This window comes from Penicillium paradoxum (genome assembly GCF_028828445.1).
Source record: "Penicillium paradoxum strain IBT 22861 chromosome Unknown utg000003l_segment0_segment0, whole genome shotgun sequence".
Classification (NCBI taxonomy): Eukaryota; Fungi; Ascomycota; class Eurotiomycetes; order Eurotiales; family Aspergillaceae; genus Penicillium; species Penicillium paradoxum.
This window is the reverse complement of record NW_026643181.1, coordinates 4,342,036-4,356,724: the sequence shown is the minus strand read 5'-3', so window position 1 is coordinate 4,356,724 and position 14,689 is coordinate 4,342,036. Positions and strand designations below refer to the sequence as shown.

At 49.7% G+C, this 14,689-nt stretch overlaps 5 protein-coding genes across 5 annotated transcripts; 3 read left to right on the top strand and 2 right to left on the bottom strand.

Moving 5' to 3' along the window:
* Positions 1-196: 196 nt before the first annotated feature.
* On the bottom strand, positions 197-415 carry N7457_003474 (uncharacterized protein; the record flags this gene model as incomplete). Its single annotated transcript, XM_057174519.1, has 1 exon — positions 197-415. One exon carries the CDS (start codon positions 413-415, stop codon positions 197-199), a length of 219 nt encoding a protein of 72 aa, XP_057034670.1.
* A 1,090-nt stretch (positions 416-1,505) lies between these two features.
* Positions 1,506-3,974, top strand: triA (uncharacterized protein; the record flags this gene model as incomplete). Its single annotated transcript, XM_057174518.1, has 3 exons — positions 1,506-3,215; positions 3,285-3,740; positions 3,801-3,974. The coding sequence occupies 3 exons, from the start codon at positions 1,506-1,508 to the stop codon at positions 3,972-3,974; spliced, it is 2,340 nt and encodes a 779-aa protein (XP_057034669.1).
* Positions 3,975-6,645: 2,671 nt separating this feature from the next.
* Positions 6,646-8,749, top strand: N7457_003472 (putative MFS transporter; the record flags this gene model as incomplete). Its single annotated transcript, XM_057174517.1, has 8 exons — positions 6,646-6,721; positions 6,779-6,855; positions 6,910-6,980; positions 7,040-7,331; positions 7,383-7,454; positions 7,518-8,225; positions 8,301-8,405; positions 8,501-8,749. 8 exons carry the CDS (start codon positions 6,646-6,648, stop codon positions 8,747-8,749), a joined length of 1,650 nt encoding a protein of 549 aa, XP_057034668.1.
* A 660-nt stretch (positions 8,750-9,409) lies between these two features.
* N7457_003471 (NAD(P)/FAD-dependent oxidoreductase) lies at positions 9,410-11,002 on the bottom strand (the record flags this gene model as incomplete). The annotated part of the gene is made up of 2 exons (XM_057174516.1): positions 9,410-10,324; positions 10,379-11,002. 2 exons carry the CDS (start codon positions 11,000-11,002, stop codon positions 9,410-9,412), a joined length of 1,539 nt encoding a protein of 512 aa, XP_057034667.1.
* A 1,274-nt stretch (positions 11,003-12,276) lies between these two features.
* On the top strand, positions 12,277-14,201 carry gmdB (general amidase GmdB; the record flags this gene model as incomplete). The annotated part of the gene is made up of 5 exons (XM_057174515.1): positions 12,277-12,579; positions 12,642-12,917; positions 12,976-13,857; positions 13,935-14,022; positions 14,074-14,201. 5 exons carry the CDS (start codon positions 12,277-12,279, stop codon positions 14,199-14,201), a joined length of 1,677 nt encoding a protein of 558 aa, XP_057034666.1.
* Between the last annotated feature and the right edge of the window lie 488 nt (positions 14,202-14,689).

Here is a 14,689-nt window from a genome sequence, read left to right as displayed (position 1 = left end):
TATCACAATCCTTGACAGATCCACAGATTAGTCTGCGGACGCGTCATGGTTGAACATTGAATGCTACTACTAGCCAAAACTTGGTCATCGGTCATCTACTGTTTTCTCAACCTAAGTATGCCGTCTTGGAACTTGAATGTGTCGTATCATTTCTAACTAATCCAAACCCGAAAGTCACCAGGAGAGAAAATCCCGTTTACTCGTCCATCTCTGCATCAACATCACCGGAATTAAGGTCAACAGAATCAACATTTAGAGAATCATCATCCTCAGAGTCAGGATCCTCAAATCTAGCCTCTGAAGCCAGATCTTTTGCTCCAACTTCTTCATTATCAGAATTGTAGAAAGCGTTAGGCTCATCATGCAGAACGGCCTCCTCAATTTCCTCATCCGAACCACCATCGCCAGCAAACATTAACAGCTTTTGGATGTCATATGCCACACGAGCACGAAGCTGACAAAGATCTTCACGAACAGCTAGAAGGGTCTTGAAGCTCTCCCCTAGATATCTATCATTCAAAGGAGATTCATACCATTCTGTGGGATACGTAGAACCGTGCTGTTTGGGTGAGTTTGAAGAAGACCTGCCGGTTTTGACAGGCTTAGAGATCTGCCTCTGATCTCCACCTCTGACAAACCAATAGCCTGTGTATATACAAACAAGATTATCGCAGTGACTGGACTATAATAGCTTGCTTAAGCCGGTGTGCCACCTCGGATGGCCCTAATATCAACATCTCAACCTGTTAGAGATGCTTTTGTAGATGTCGAAGCACTAGAAAGAGCACGTGTACTTGGATGGGTAAGACAATAATCAGCAAGACTATTCATTATCTTGAATAATCGAACTTGTTATCTTCTGCACCTGGGATCTGCAATTCCCCTGTCCACTGCACCGTCCTCCAGCATATAGTTCCCAAAACAGCATAGCTCCGGCTGCGTGGCCTCAGGTGTCCGTGCCAAGACATCGAGAGATCACAACCGTGGCCTTTTTGGCATTGCAGAGGACGATTGGAGACCATGGCTATATAGATTGAGACAAAGACAGTGTGATATCGGTTCTTGTCTGATTGGCGCATGTCATGGAGAGAATCAGACGGGTTTTATAGTTTGCGATGCTACCTAGCTCTTCTCCGAATGCATCATACTTCGAACAGCTCCAGTTTTCTAGGCCGTACTGGACGTTTTGGAGCTCCAAAACCTCCAACGTAGAAGTTAGACATATCTTTTCTTGATAGAAATCCACGCGCAATTCAGGACATTGGACCTTGATGTCGCCAGCTCCCTAAAGCGGCGACGATCCTCTCAGGACCCTGATTCGCGCGATTCCGCAGTTCGAGAACTTCTCCCTTCCTCTTTGTCCATCCACGCTCATTGTCCCGCCGCCTTCTTTCTGCTCCCCGACATTTCGCGATACGATCTGAATGTCGCGATCGCGTGTTGCGTGCATATTTCGATAAAAGTGCTCGCGTGGTTGAAGTGGTCCCGAAGTGGGTGCTGCCACGATGGATTTGCGCACGATCATGAACACCGACGGCGGCGCTTCCAATCCTCCTCCAAACTCGGCCAGTTCGCCCATATCCGACCAAACCCCCCAAAAGCGCGTGAAGAAGGCCGCTTCTTACTCTGAATCTTCTTCACGTCCCCCCCAAGCTCCCCCATTGCAATACCCACCGCACGCTTCCCTAGAGCAAAGCTCACCGTACGCCTCCCTTCAATCACCATACCAGCAGTTCAACTCCGGCACCGCGATTAATACTGCAGCTAGACCTCAGCGCAGTCAGACTCCTCCACAAGTCTCGACACCGTATGGTCCTGGCACGCGTGATACTTTTGGCGCGCCGGTATACGGGTCGCACCCTCAACACCCTGGCGGTCCTCTAGTCTCACCCTACACCCCACAACCCTTGAGTGCAGGACCACAGCATCCAGAACAGCAGTCCTACTTCGCTCAGCAGCGCTCTCAACAGCGTTCTCAATCACTTCAATCGTTGATGACAAACCCTCAAGCTCCAACCGAATCATTCCGCAGCCCTCCCGTCGCTCCACAACCTCTTCCATCACAGCAGTTCTCCCCCTCGGCCCATCGATCTGTTGCCGGTACTCCTTTAAGACCACCTCCCGCATTTGCATCCCGCCAGTCACCATCAACGGCCCGTCCGCCATCCTCCGGACACGACTCTCCGCGCAATCCCCTATCCAGCCCGAGGCCCACACAAGAAACTCAGATACGAGACCAGGTTCAAACGCAGTCGCCTGTAACTCAACGACCATTCTCTTCGCATAGTTCCCGACCCTCTGAGCCAACTCCTCATCCTTCTTCTGCGGGGTTGAAGCAAGAGTCAACGGATAGTGCTAGTCCCAAATCCGTCTCCCGTCACAATAGTATCGTCACAGCCTCCGAGTCAGCGACCGCTGGTCCATTCCGTTCCTCTGAAGACCGGATCTTGATTGAAAGTCCCACCACACAAAAGGCTTTCACCACGGGATCAGACTTTTTCACCTCTCCAATGGCGCCGGGCAGTCAAATGAACAGTTCACCCTCTGGCGCTCGTGGAGGCACTCACGCCCTAAAGATGGAGATTGACTACCAACCACGTACTGAGGCACAACAACCCAAGCAAAAGAGAAGGAGATATAACGAGCCTCCAATCTATGCTCGGCTGACACCTCGCAACACTAGCAAACGCCCCATTATTCCCAATCCCCGAGCCCCAATTCCTAAAGGCGCAAGACAGAGCCAGCAAGAGTTTTCTTGGGCTGCTCGTAGACGGTCCTCCTCGATCAAGACAGTGACCCCGGCGGCACGGGTCACCCGAGCACCCACTGTTCCTTCACCAAGAACTAGTGTACCTCCTGTAAAGGCTCCCCCAGCACCTCCCTCTTCCCTAATTCCCCCGTCGAGTAATTCGCAGGCGGTAGGCTCGTTGGGTCCTTGGGAGCCGTCGATTACTGGCTTCATTCCACATGAGGAGGTTACCAAAACTCTGTGCGATTTCTTATTCCAACATGTGGTCATGCGAAATGATGTCAATGCCGGACCGACAGGCTCTGCTGCAGCCGGCCAGGGGGCGATCATTGAGATTGAGGCGAAGCTGGGTCATATCATCGACTTGGACAGCAGAGACCGGATTAATCTCCCAATTTTGACGGAAAGCATCATCAATCGGGAACATACACGGCTTCGCACATCGTTCGAGAGCAAAATGACCGTGGTACGTAACCCTTTCTCTTTGCCTACTCCCTAGCTTCTTTGAATTTCACATACTGAGTTCGACATACAGGAACAACATCGAGCTATGAACAATTTCCTGAACGAGGCTGTCAAAGCCTCAATGCCGCAGCCCAATTCGACTCGGATCCCACTTGCATACGTGCACAAGAAAGAACGCGATACCTTCTACGAGATCCAAGCATCTGAACTACCCCCGGTGATCCGTCAGAATTTGAACCCGAGACACAAACCCAAAGTCCGAGTAACGACCGATGAACGAACCGGCGAGATCCTCGCCAAAATCGTCAAATGTCGAGTTGCTGATTTGGACGTGTGCAGTCCGCGGACCACCGTGGATTGGCGCGTCAGTATCAATCTGGAAATGGAGTACACAGGCGACGTCAGCACTCTGCCAATGATAGATACATCCGTCGCAAAAGGTGGACGAGGCGATCGCATCAAAGACCGCATGAGCTACAGCCACTTGGCCTACCAGGTGGACCTGACCCAGGTAGCTAAATCCGAAGTAAGTTCATATTCCGATGTCCTGGATCATCCTGAAAGCAGTCTTCTGACCATCTCACAGCAACAACCGGGCAAGCCTGAGTTCGAGCACGAGCTTGAAGTTGAAGTCTCGGGTGCTGAAGTCCGTCGCCAGGGCCAGCTTGCTATGTCAGGCGATCTGAAGAACCAGTACGAGGACCTTGTCAAAGGCTTCGTGGATAACATCCGTCTGCTGGCTCGAGCGGTGCCGCCTTGATGTTCTTCTGACACATTGTATTATTTATGTTCCTGATGTACCCTATGTTGGCTTTATTACTGGGGTTTCTTTTGTGGTTTTTTGTTGTTGATATGATTATATGCTTGTTTTGGGTTCAAAAGTACGCACAGCAATAGACAGCGTGCATGTGTTTCTTCGTCATTCCACAAGGGTGACATCGTTACCTAGACAAGGGCATGTCTCAAAATATCATTTTTCCTTCTTGGCCTCAGTCTGGCCGAACCTCTTTCACTATGATAGCCTTGCCACACAGATACATAATGCAATGCACATAAGAACAAGGAATCAACAACCACCCCGAGGCATTCGGCCGCCACAAGGGCGAGCTCCTCCAGTTCGTGGCGGTCTTGTTAACCAATCTTCGTACTCTTGCCAAGTGCTTCCTTTAGATAACATCTGTCAGGGTGTCCGGCCCACTGCATTCGGTTGGTCCATCAAGGCATTAGAGCTTCCAGCTGCCCCCCGGAGAACAGAAATCATTTCATCCCGTGCCTTTATCTGGTCGACTATAGAGACTCTCTCGATAGGAACTGGCGAGATGCCCGTGGCGCAAGGTCTTCATCTCCCATCGCTGGGTGGAAAATTGTATTGCCCTTAGCATTTAAGCGTTGATATCAGCATCATGGCGGAGTAGGGCCTTCACTGCCTCAACCTGTCGCAGGTGTCTAGCTATCAGGTGTAGAGCAGTCTCGCCGTCTTTGTCGGCGAGTTTGGGATTCGGATCGCGCGCTATCAAAAGCTCTAGGAGATTTGTATCGATAGGATCACCTCCCCAGCAACCAAAAGCCAACTTATGGAGAACGGTTTGACCATTGCGGGTCTTGCACGGCTGCATCAGCCCCTGCTCCTAGTAATAGCTTGAGTGTGGGCTCAAAGTGCCCGTGGTTGCTGTGAGAGGCAGACTAGCCAGTTTGTCGAGTCATAGTATTGAGAAATGCTTGATGTGTTTGCTGGGTTTAGTGCGGGTGACAGAGGGAATATAATCTTTACTATGCTATATGGATGGCTATCTAATGAATGACAAACAGTTCTTGCATGGAATGAATATTCAGAAACAAACATTATCAGCATCGAAAAAAAGAGCTAGGTAAGTATAAATAATTTGGGAATAGTCACAGTGATCTTTTGACAAGTACATAGAAGCACATAAGACAGAAGTGAAATCTCTAACTACTGGTGTACAGCAGACTTCATACAGAACAATTGACGGAGGATGATACATACAAAGCAATCCAACGTTCTATACCTACATAGAGGCAGGATGCATTATTAATTCTAGCTACAGACTTGCTTAGTTTCACCGTCAAGGTTACTTATCCCGAACACCACGTAAAGGTGCAAGTCTTGTTCAGGTATCAGAGGATTGTCTCTGACAAAGAGGGTTCAAAAAATTAGGTAGTATCTTGAACTGAAAGCCACACGGCTAGCTCGTGGATAGATCCCTGGAGAAAACAAGAACGGACAGTCTGTAAGCGCACGCCTTGTCAAACAAGACTGCTATCCGCAGCGGTCCCGTAGGCCAGTCGTGGAAACCTGGAACATGCTTCGTGCCCCAGCCGAACCTGAGCCGCAGCAAAGACCTATCCAATCCCCTCAGAAAATTCTTCACTGGGCAACAGAAACATGTTGGATGTGACCGGAGCTGGTGTTGAGGAGAGAAGAAAGGAAGAAGAGGAAAAGTGGGAAGAGGCAGATATTTATATCGCCGGGGGGTCGCTGAAGATCAATGGGGTCAATCAGGTAGTAGGGTGGGCGACGAGGACCTTCCTTAATGGGAAGGTACGTACTACCTTTCCAAACAGGGAGATATCCTATTACCCAGACACATATGACCTACTAGCCCATATATCATGTAGAACAGCATCTCTTCCTTGCCCCTCATGATCTCCCTATATGGATATATAACATGACCAGTAGGCCTCTAACTTGATGCTATAAAAAACCTATATATGCCGCAGAGCAAGGACGAAAGGAGGGTTTCATATCATGCAAAAGCTACCTCTGCCTTCCGAAATTCTATCAAAACAATGACGAGAGTCTTATTCAATTTTAAAGTCGCACTATTCCCATCCTGGAAGACTGTACCAGGGAAACATGAGAGAAGCCGACGTCGATCAAAGAGCCTATGTTGACTGCCGGAAACAAGACTTTCGATCTGAGGAGCGGTATCTCTCTTTACATCTTTGCGGTGCATACGAATCAGCTGTGCTCCATTCGGGATACAGAACACATGGCTTTTGTCGCTGTCTGGGCTCTCATACCAGTGGCATCGGTGGCAGCGGGGTAAGATATGGGTATCATGTGTAGCCTGTCGTCGACTTCCAAAGTAATCTCCGAGTTGGTTATATATTATCGGCTTGCGAACAGACTGCTCTGTGCTTTTTACCATCCTCTCGTTGGCCCGGAAGGTGGCCTTCAAGGTCTGGAAGTTCATGACACTTCTCCTTTTTACAATTATTCCAGTCCTACCTTGTTTCTCGTCTCTATTCACATTTCTAGTCTGAAGGTATTTCAGCTTCTCACCAATATCACATCTTCGCGGTCCACTCTGCTTCGGGTCATCTCTGACATAACTCCTCTGCCCTACGGCTCCTCAATCCTACAGCCCAGTGTCTTATGCCTTTGCTTCTATCCCTACGCAAAGTCAAAAATGCCTGAGTCTATTCCTAGGTTCTCTTTTGAGGCTGAGAACACTGATCCTCCGGGAACGTTTAAGTTAATTCGCGGCAAGTCTTCTCTTCCTGCCTAGTCTACGTTGTTTGATTGACGCCCTATCCTTCCAGACGACGAGACCGATATGCATGGGCAACGGACCGTTATGCTCGACCCGGTCCCTTCGTCTGATCCGAATGAACCACTGGTAGGATAGCCGTTAGGTTTTCCTTGGCTCAACTAAACGCTGAAACCTCAGCAGAATTGGAGCATGATTCGGAAATTGGTCAACTTTGGAATTGTCCTGGCTATGACAATCGTCATCTTCACAGCGTGAGTAAAGGATATCATGTCACATATACGAGCCATCGTCAAACCTTCATCTCATACAGACTGTCCATTCAAGCTATATTTTGGCAACAGATGGCTATTGATATGAAGTTGACTCTGAAAGATCTGAACAAAGCATGCTCAGTGAACTACGTTGGGCTTGCAATTGGCTGCATTCTATTTATCCCGATTTCAAAGAAATACGGCCGTCGCCCGGTCTATATTGTGTCAGCAGCGTTGATGTTAGCAACGTCATTCTGGATTTCGCGAATCGACTGTTTGGCAGAGCTTTATGTTGCCAACTTGGTACAGGGCTTGGCCGGTGCAACGAACGAATCAATTGCAGAGATAACAGTGAGCTATATCTTCTGAGTGATAGCGATATGTTCTGCTAATGTAGCACAGATTGCCGATTTGTTCTTCGTGCATCACAGAGGAAGTATGAATGGGCTATACATGACTTGTGTCATGATAGGTGTATGTCCTCCAACCCTATTGCATGGTCAGTTTATGCAGCACTGCTAATACAATCTTTGATAGAATTTCCTAACTCCCATGGCTGCAGGCGCCCAGGCTACTCGACATGGCTGGCGCTCGTCGTATCAAACTATGGGTATTTTCAATGCTTTTGTCTTCGTTGTCTTCCTTTTCTTCTACGAGGAAACGAAGTACATTCCGTTGTTCACTGGAAAAGCCGATACTGTCATCAAAGAGAATGATGTGGTGAACCAGGGCAAAAGCCATGAGCAGGTCAGGGTCGAGGCAGCATCTACTACCCCGGGCTCATCAATCACTGAACGGACTACATCGCACCATATGCTGGACCTAACCATTCCCCAGAGGCCATGGCACAAGCGATTTGCTTTTGTAACGCAGACTCCTGAGCCAATTTGGCCGCATTTCTATCGACCCTTCTGCGTCCTTGTCTTTCCTGCCGTCACATTTGCTGCTCTGCAGTATGCAGCTGGTATAGTATGGCTTACTGTCACCACAAGTGTTCTCTCGCTCAGATTTCCCGAAGCCCCGTATTTCTTCTCACCCGCACAGATTGGATATACAGGCACTGGACCCCTGATAGGAAACATAATCGGCGCTGTCTATGGCGGTCTGATCAGTGATTGGTCGATTCTGTACTATGCCAGACGTAATAGGGGGTATTACGAGCCAGAGATGCGGCTATACATCCTGCATTTACCGGCTGTCTTTATGGCCGGGGGCATTATCATGTTCGGTGTGACAGTCTCGCGGGTAAGGCAACAGCATTTATGTTCCATCTTTGCATTTATTTGGTATCTCGGTTGACTATGCTAACATGTCTCTCAGGGGATGCATTGGATTTGGCCCAACTTGGGGGGTGCTTTCTTCGCATTTGGTCTTGGAGCTATCAGCGATGCTGTTTTGGTGTTCGTCATGGACAGCTACAGAGAGGTAGGATGTGTTGCTTCCCAGTGAACCTCGTTTCGAGCGTCGAAATCTTTGGTCCTTTATACTTGCTTTTGTGGCTATCCTAACACTCATTCTAGATAACCGGTGAAGCCTTTACTGCTGTAACGTTTATGCGCAATGCTCTGAGTATCGGCATTCCGTTTGCAATTTCTCCATGGATTGAACGAAGTGGGATCCAAAATATGTTCATCGTGTGCGGGACAGTCAGTCTCGCCATTACCGCGTTGACCATTCCTATGATTCTCTGGGGCAAGTCTGCTAGGGTTGTGCTGGCATCCCAATACCATGATATTGAGGATGAGCACGGGCACGCCGGCGCCCAGTGAAATCCACAAGTTAGAGTGAGATGAAATCTATGTCCTTCATATTCTCTATTCACGTGTAGGCTGTGGTTACGGTCCTGCTTGCCTGTTTGGCCCTTGATTCCACGCTTCCCTTTGAATTTTGGTGTAATCTGGCTGCCTGGGATCAGATGCTAGTCTTGTACATGCGCCAGAGTGTTGACAACTCGGGTGATATTGAACTGTACACCGGCCGGGCTTCCTTCGAGATAAGGTATATTGGACACGAGAGCTTCCATTGAGCTGTAGATATGAGAAGTGGAACTGATAGCCATTTGCGATCAGGGAATTTTGTGATTGGATATCTCAGAGATTCTGCCTCAAGGTTGTACGAGATGATACAGTCGCTGTCATCCCTCGCTATGCAGGGGTACGTTTGAGGCCGTTATCATGTTTCACGCCCTTGGGCAAGCCTTGCGAAAAACATGGATGCCTGATGGGATGTATTTCCTGGGCGTTGCTCAGAATACCCTACTACTCCGTAGCCGGTCGAGCCTTGCCTATGATCCAAAGTTGAGATCCGTGTACAGCTAAGCATCCTGAGTTAATCATGAAGGATCTAGAGTAGTAAAAAAGTACACTTGATTAGACGCAACGGAGAAATCAGCAGAAAATACGTTTCCATGTCTTGTAAGCGCACGTAAATCAAGCAAAACCCAGAACATACGCCTTCTGTTCGTCATCCCAGACCTCTACCGGCAAAGAAGCCTCAGCCAGTCTCTCCTCAGATACAAGCAATTGCTCCGGAAACCAAGGAAGAGCCTCAGAGACCGTCTCACTCAGCGAGGCCTCCTGCGCAAGGAGCATAGTCGCCAGAGCCTTACCAGAAAGCCAAGCCTGGACCATTCCATCTCCACCAAACGCAGCACAGATCCATTCAGCCCCTTCAGAGCCATGATCGGGTCGACCAGTCGCAGCAGCAGGCAATCGTCCCACCCAGGGGAATCCATCCGTGCTAAATCCCATACTGCCGGTCCACATCGCCATCACCCGGTTGCGATTTTTGTAGCCCCAGTCTGGTCCGTAGATCTCACGCAGAGCCCCAGCTAGATGGATATCGATGGCCCGGCTGGTGTCGGCGTCTGACGGGACTCCCACGTCTCCTAGGCCGCCACCCTCGGATCGCGCGAAGCCGCCACCGAGCATCATCTCACCTGTCGGCAACTGGGTCATGTAGTCGAAGCCCCGAGCGTAGTTGAAGATCCAGGAATACTTGGCCGATTGATTGGGGAAGTTGTCGCCAGGGCATTGCGCGGACATCTGTCCCCGGACAGGGAAGACCCGGGCAATAAGACCAGGGACTAGGTGACTGACGTGGGCGTTGGTGCAGTGAATAACGTGCCGCGCGAGAATAGTGCCGTTCTCTGTCTCGACTTTATAGCGGGGACCGTCGGCAGAGGTATCATCGTAGACGGCAGTAACGGTGTTGTTTTTCTCGACACGGAAGTCATTTGGGAAGTCTGCAAGCAGACGAGTGAGGACACCAGTGACGAATTTGTACGGCCAAAGAGCCCCTGCTGGGCCGGTGATGACGCCTCGAGCGTAAATCAAACGAAATTCCTACAGAGGACATTAGTATAAGTCGTTCCCGGTGCCGATGAGATATAAACATACACTCGGGATCGTGTCTCCTTCGTAAGCAGTCCATTCGGCAGCTTCCTCCGGCATATCCGCCTTGAAACGGTGCATTCTCTCCAACGCCTTTTTCCAAGGCTCGTCGTTGAAGTAAACGCTCAAAAACTTGACCTTTCGTACTTGCGTCTCCTCGGTAATACCAAGTTCTTCGGCAACAGCGAGTATCTCATGCAGATGTGCCAGTCGGAAACGCATGAGCTTCCGCGCATCGTCCTTCCCATAGACATCGGCTAATTCGGCGTACCCATCACCGGTCTCTAGAATATGACCGCCATTACGGCCGGTTGCGCCGCTGCAAATTGCCCGGGCATCGATCATGACAACAGACGGATGGGAGGTAGAGAATTTCTCTGAGTTGCGGGTTTGAAGGAGGCTCCGTGCAATTGATGCACCAGTAATCCCAGAGCCAATGATTACCACGTCGGTCTCTTTGGGCAGAGGCTGTGCGGGTTCCTGGCTGAAGCTCTGTGGATCCAGGACCCAGAACGATGTGGTTGCGATGTCTGAGGGGTCTCCTGGGTCAGAGTAGATACGGTTCAGAGCATCAGCCCTAGCAGAGGCTGTGTATGAGGGATAATCCTCAATTTCAGTAGTAAAAGGCATGGTTGCTGAGGAGCTAGATCAGTGGTGCTGGATGAGATGGTGATTCGATAGAGAGGAAGAACCAGGAAGAGGGATCTCTTGTATGGAGCAAGCGAGAAAGATCAAGGGAAGAAGAACAAAGCATAAATGTTGACCTCTTCGTCAGATCAATAGTACCGGCAAGTGAGAGTCAAAAGCCGATAGCACAAATACCATGTTGCGGCTGGCATCACAGCTCTAACATCCTAAGTCTCGATCCGCCAACTGGACTCTTTTTATTCAAATCTTCTCTGATACCACACTACCCTATGACCTATCATTGATGTGCTGCATTGTTCGATACACTGCTCCATTGAATCCGTATGCGCCCTCCAGTTGCCTAGGAGGTAATAGGCCGGTCAGCCTTCCTGTTCGGGTCTTAGAGACAGCCGGGATGCTTGATGCTATTACCTCTGCTTAGATCTGCGCTGTGCATACACATATATGTACACATCATAAGCATTGGCCTTAGAGCCTTAAGTAACTCGTATTATGTACAGGATGGCCAGCATAGAGGCAATGCTAATCCCCCGGGGACCAAAGCAGTCTGCTCGGAGCGCAATGAGCGCAACAGCCGTGGACTCAACATACGCACAAACTTGTCGTTTTCTTCTTTTCTGACTCGATATTGAGTCCGCCTGATTAAACCGCCCCATATTCAGTGCAAGTAGATACATGCAGCACTATTCATCCGCAAATCACTACGTCCACGCCCCAGGGCCTGTACCACCAGGTTCCAGGAACAAGCCATGCAAAGTGCCTTGACAGTCTTCCTTGTCCGTGTCTGAATCAATGTCTTCCATACCAGTAACTGATCTATCCGGCTCGGGGATGTTGAAACCAGGAGGTCAAACATACGAGGTCGGAGAGGGGCTCTCCTCGGCGGCACTAGAAACCGATTTCCTTATATTGACAACGTCTAAATTCCCTCAAAAGCAAGAAGAGGACGAAAGTTGCAAGCGAATGTGTTCAGAATATGCAAGTACAACTGTTTGCAAACGTTTCAACAGTCCGACACACTGGATTACATCCTCAAAGTCCCCCCTCCCCCCAGGCCACCACCTGAGAGGCTGAGACACAACCTCGGGATGATCGTCGCCCGAAAGAGGATCGAGTAAGCAAAATGGAGGTCTGATCCATCTATATATAGCTATTGATAAGTGATAATCTCACCATAATCTCAGAATACTACACAGTGCAAGAGAAACCAAATACACACGAGGCCTCCCATATTTCTACTGTCTCTATATACCAAAATGGGATCCCTAACAGCACCAAGCAACTGGCAAGATATTGTTGCAGCCAAGCGACAGGAATGCCAGCAGAAGATCCCTCGCGAGTGGCTGCTGAGCGCTGACCAGTTGGCGCTCGCGCAGAACAACCCGCGCTTGTTAGAAGTTGATATCCCACGTCGCAGTGGTCTAATCTCCGAACTCGAACTAGAAATAACGGAGAAGTATTCTGCGGAGGAGCTGTTGGCGAAGTTGGCCTCTGGACAGCTCAGCTCGTTGGCGGTTACGACGGCGTTCTCTAAGAGGGCTGCTATTGCGCAGCAACTCGTGAGTGCAAAGTATCCCCTGTAAAGAGAAAGGAAGGCTCCGAGATTCTAATATCTGGGCAGACGTCGTGTCTCACAGAGACCCTCTTCCACCAGGCACTTGAGCGGGCTAAATATCTAGATGAGTATCTCGAACGAGAGGGAAAGCCGGTTGGACCTCTCCATGGTCTGCCCATCAGTATCAAAGACACCTTTTGTGTCGAAGGATTGCAGTCTACGATCGGCTATGTCGCTTTTCTTAAGAATCAACCGGCGAAGGCAAACTCGGCACTGGTGGAGATGCTACTGCACCTTGGAGCGGTGTTATACGTCAAGACCAACCTCCCACAAACCCTGATGGTAAAAAGCACTGCTGACTTTGTACATACCTCAAAGCCTCACACTGACAATCCCTCAGACAGGAGACTCCGATAACAACATTTTCGGCCGTACCCTAAACCCACACAACACGGCCCTAACAGCAGGCGGATCCAGCGGCGGCGAAGGCGCACTACTAGCATTCCGGGGATCGATTCTAGGAATAGGAACCGACATCGGCGGCTCGATTCGCATCCCCGCTCAATGCTGCGGAGTCTACGGCTTCAAGCCAACTGCCGACCGCATCCCCTTCGGCGGACAGGCCTCAGGCGCCGCGGAGGGAATCCCTGGACTCATTCCAGCCGCCGGTCCGATGGCACATAGCATTTCCGATCTCAGGCTGTTCATGAGTGCGGTTGTTGGCAATGGCCAGGCATGGCAGTATGACTCTGCTGCCATCGCAGCACCGTGGCGACAAATGGTCCCTGGGGTCACGCGTGCTGGGTCCTTGACCATTGGTGTTCTGGCTGCGGATGAGCATTATCCGCTGCATCCACCTGTGAAGAGGGCTCTGGATCGTGCTGTTGAGGCATTGACGCGGGATAAACATAACATCGTCCGAATCGATGGTGGTAGCGATGAAGCACACAGTGTGGCGTATGCGTCGCGTCTTGCGTTCCAGTATTTCATTTACGGTCCACGGGAAGACCATATTGCTGCCAGTGGGGAGCCTGCTGTGGCATCTGTTGCTAAGGGGGCGTCACCGTTGTTCTCTGGTCCTCTCCCCGTTGAGCAGGGACTGGAGCCGTTTCAGACAATCCAAGCATTACATGCAGCTCGGAAGCGAGTTCAGGATGTCTGGAGACAGACGTTCGTGGATCAAAAGCTTGATGTGATCCTGGCTCCGGCGGCTCAGGGTACAGCTGTAGCTCATGACACATATGGATGGCCTCCTTATACGCTTCTGTGGAACTTGTTGGATGTAAGTCGTTTCTGAGTAACGGCTCGTTGGCTTAATCTTGGCTGTTTGGTTGATACACACTGACTCTCAGCCTCCAGTATCCCGCATGTGTTATTCCATTCGGAAAAGCGTCGAAGGAGCTTGATCCTGATCCAATGACAACAGGTGATGCTGTGCAGCCGGACTGTATGTTAGCCCGTACCCCTTGTTGTCAAATGCGATGCTAACAAATCGTAGATCATCCTGATGAGGTGGACGGTGCCCCATGTTCTATTCAGATCATAACACCGCGCTTCCAAGATGAGAAATGTCTGTGGGCGACGGAGATCATTCAACGTGTATTGATGGACTATGTCAAAGAGTAACGTCGATGTCCCCTTCGGGTAAGTATTTCCTCACAGAACTGATAGTTCCTTCGCAAAGGCGCTTTCTGGATGTAATTAGTGCCTTACTGCGGTTTTTAAAGAACTAAACATTGGTTTTGTATCTGGCCTTTGTGTGATTACACGTTATGATACTTCATTGCATCTATCAAGTACAGCCCTAGTAGACGCCTGGCTCTTCGGTCAATGACTCATGGTATTTTCAATGCAAGAATTCAAATGGCAATATACCGGATTCCATGGTGGCCTAGCTGGAGTGAGCTACTTACGTTGACTATCATCATCATCAGGCCTAGGAGTATACAGTGACATTGGCCAATGAGCTATTCAAAAAAGTAGACACATGTTCATTAAAACATCAATTGACGCCGTCGGCTGTTCTGCAGGAAAATAGATTCAAAAAGTAGAATACATATGTGAAACCAGTCCTATCCCATTTGATATCTTAAGGGTGTGGGTGAGATGGACAA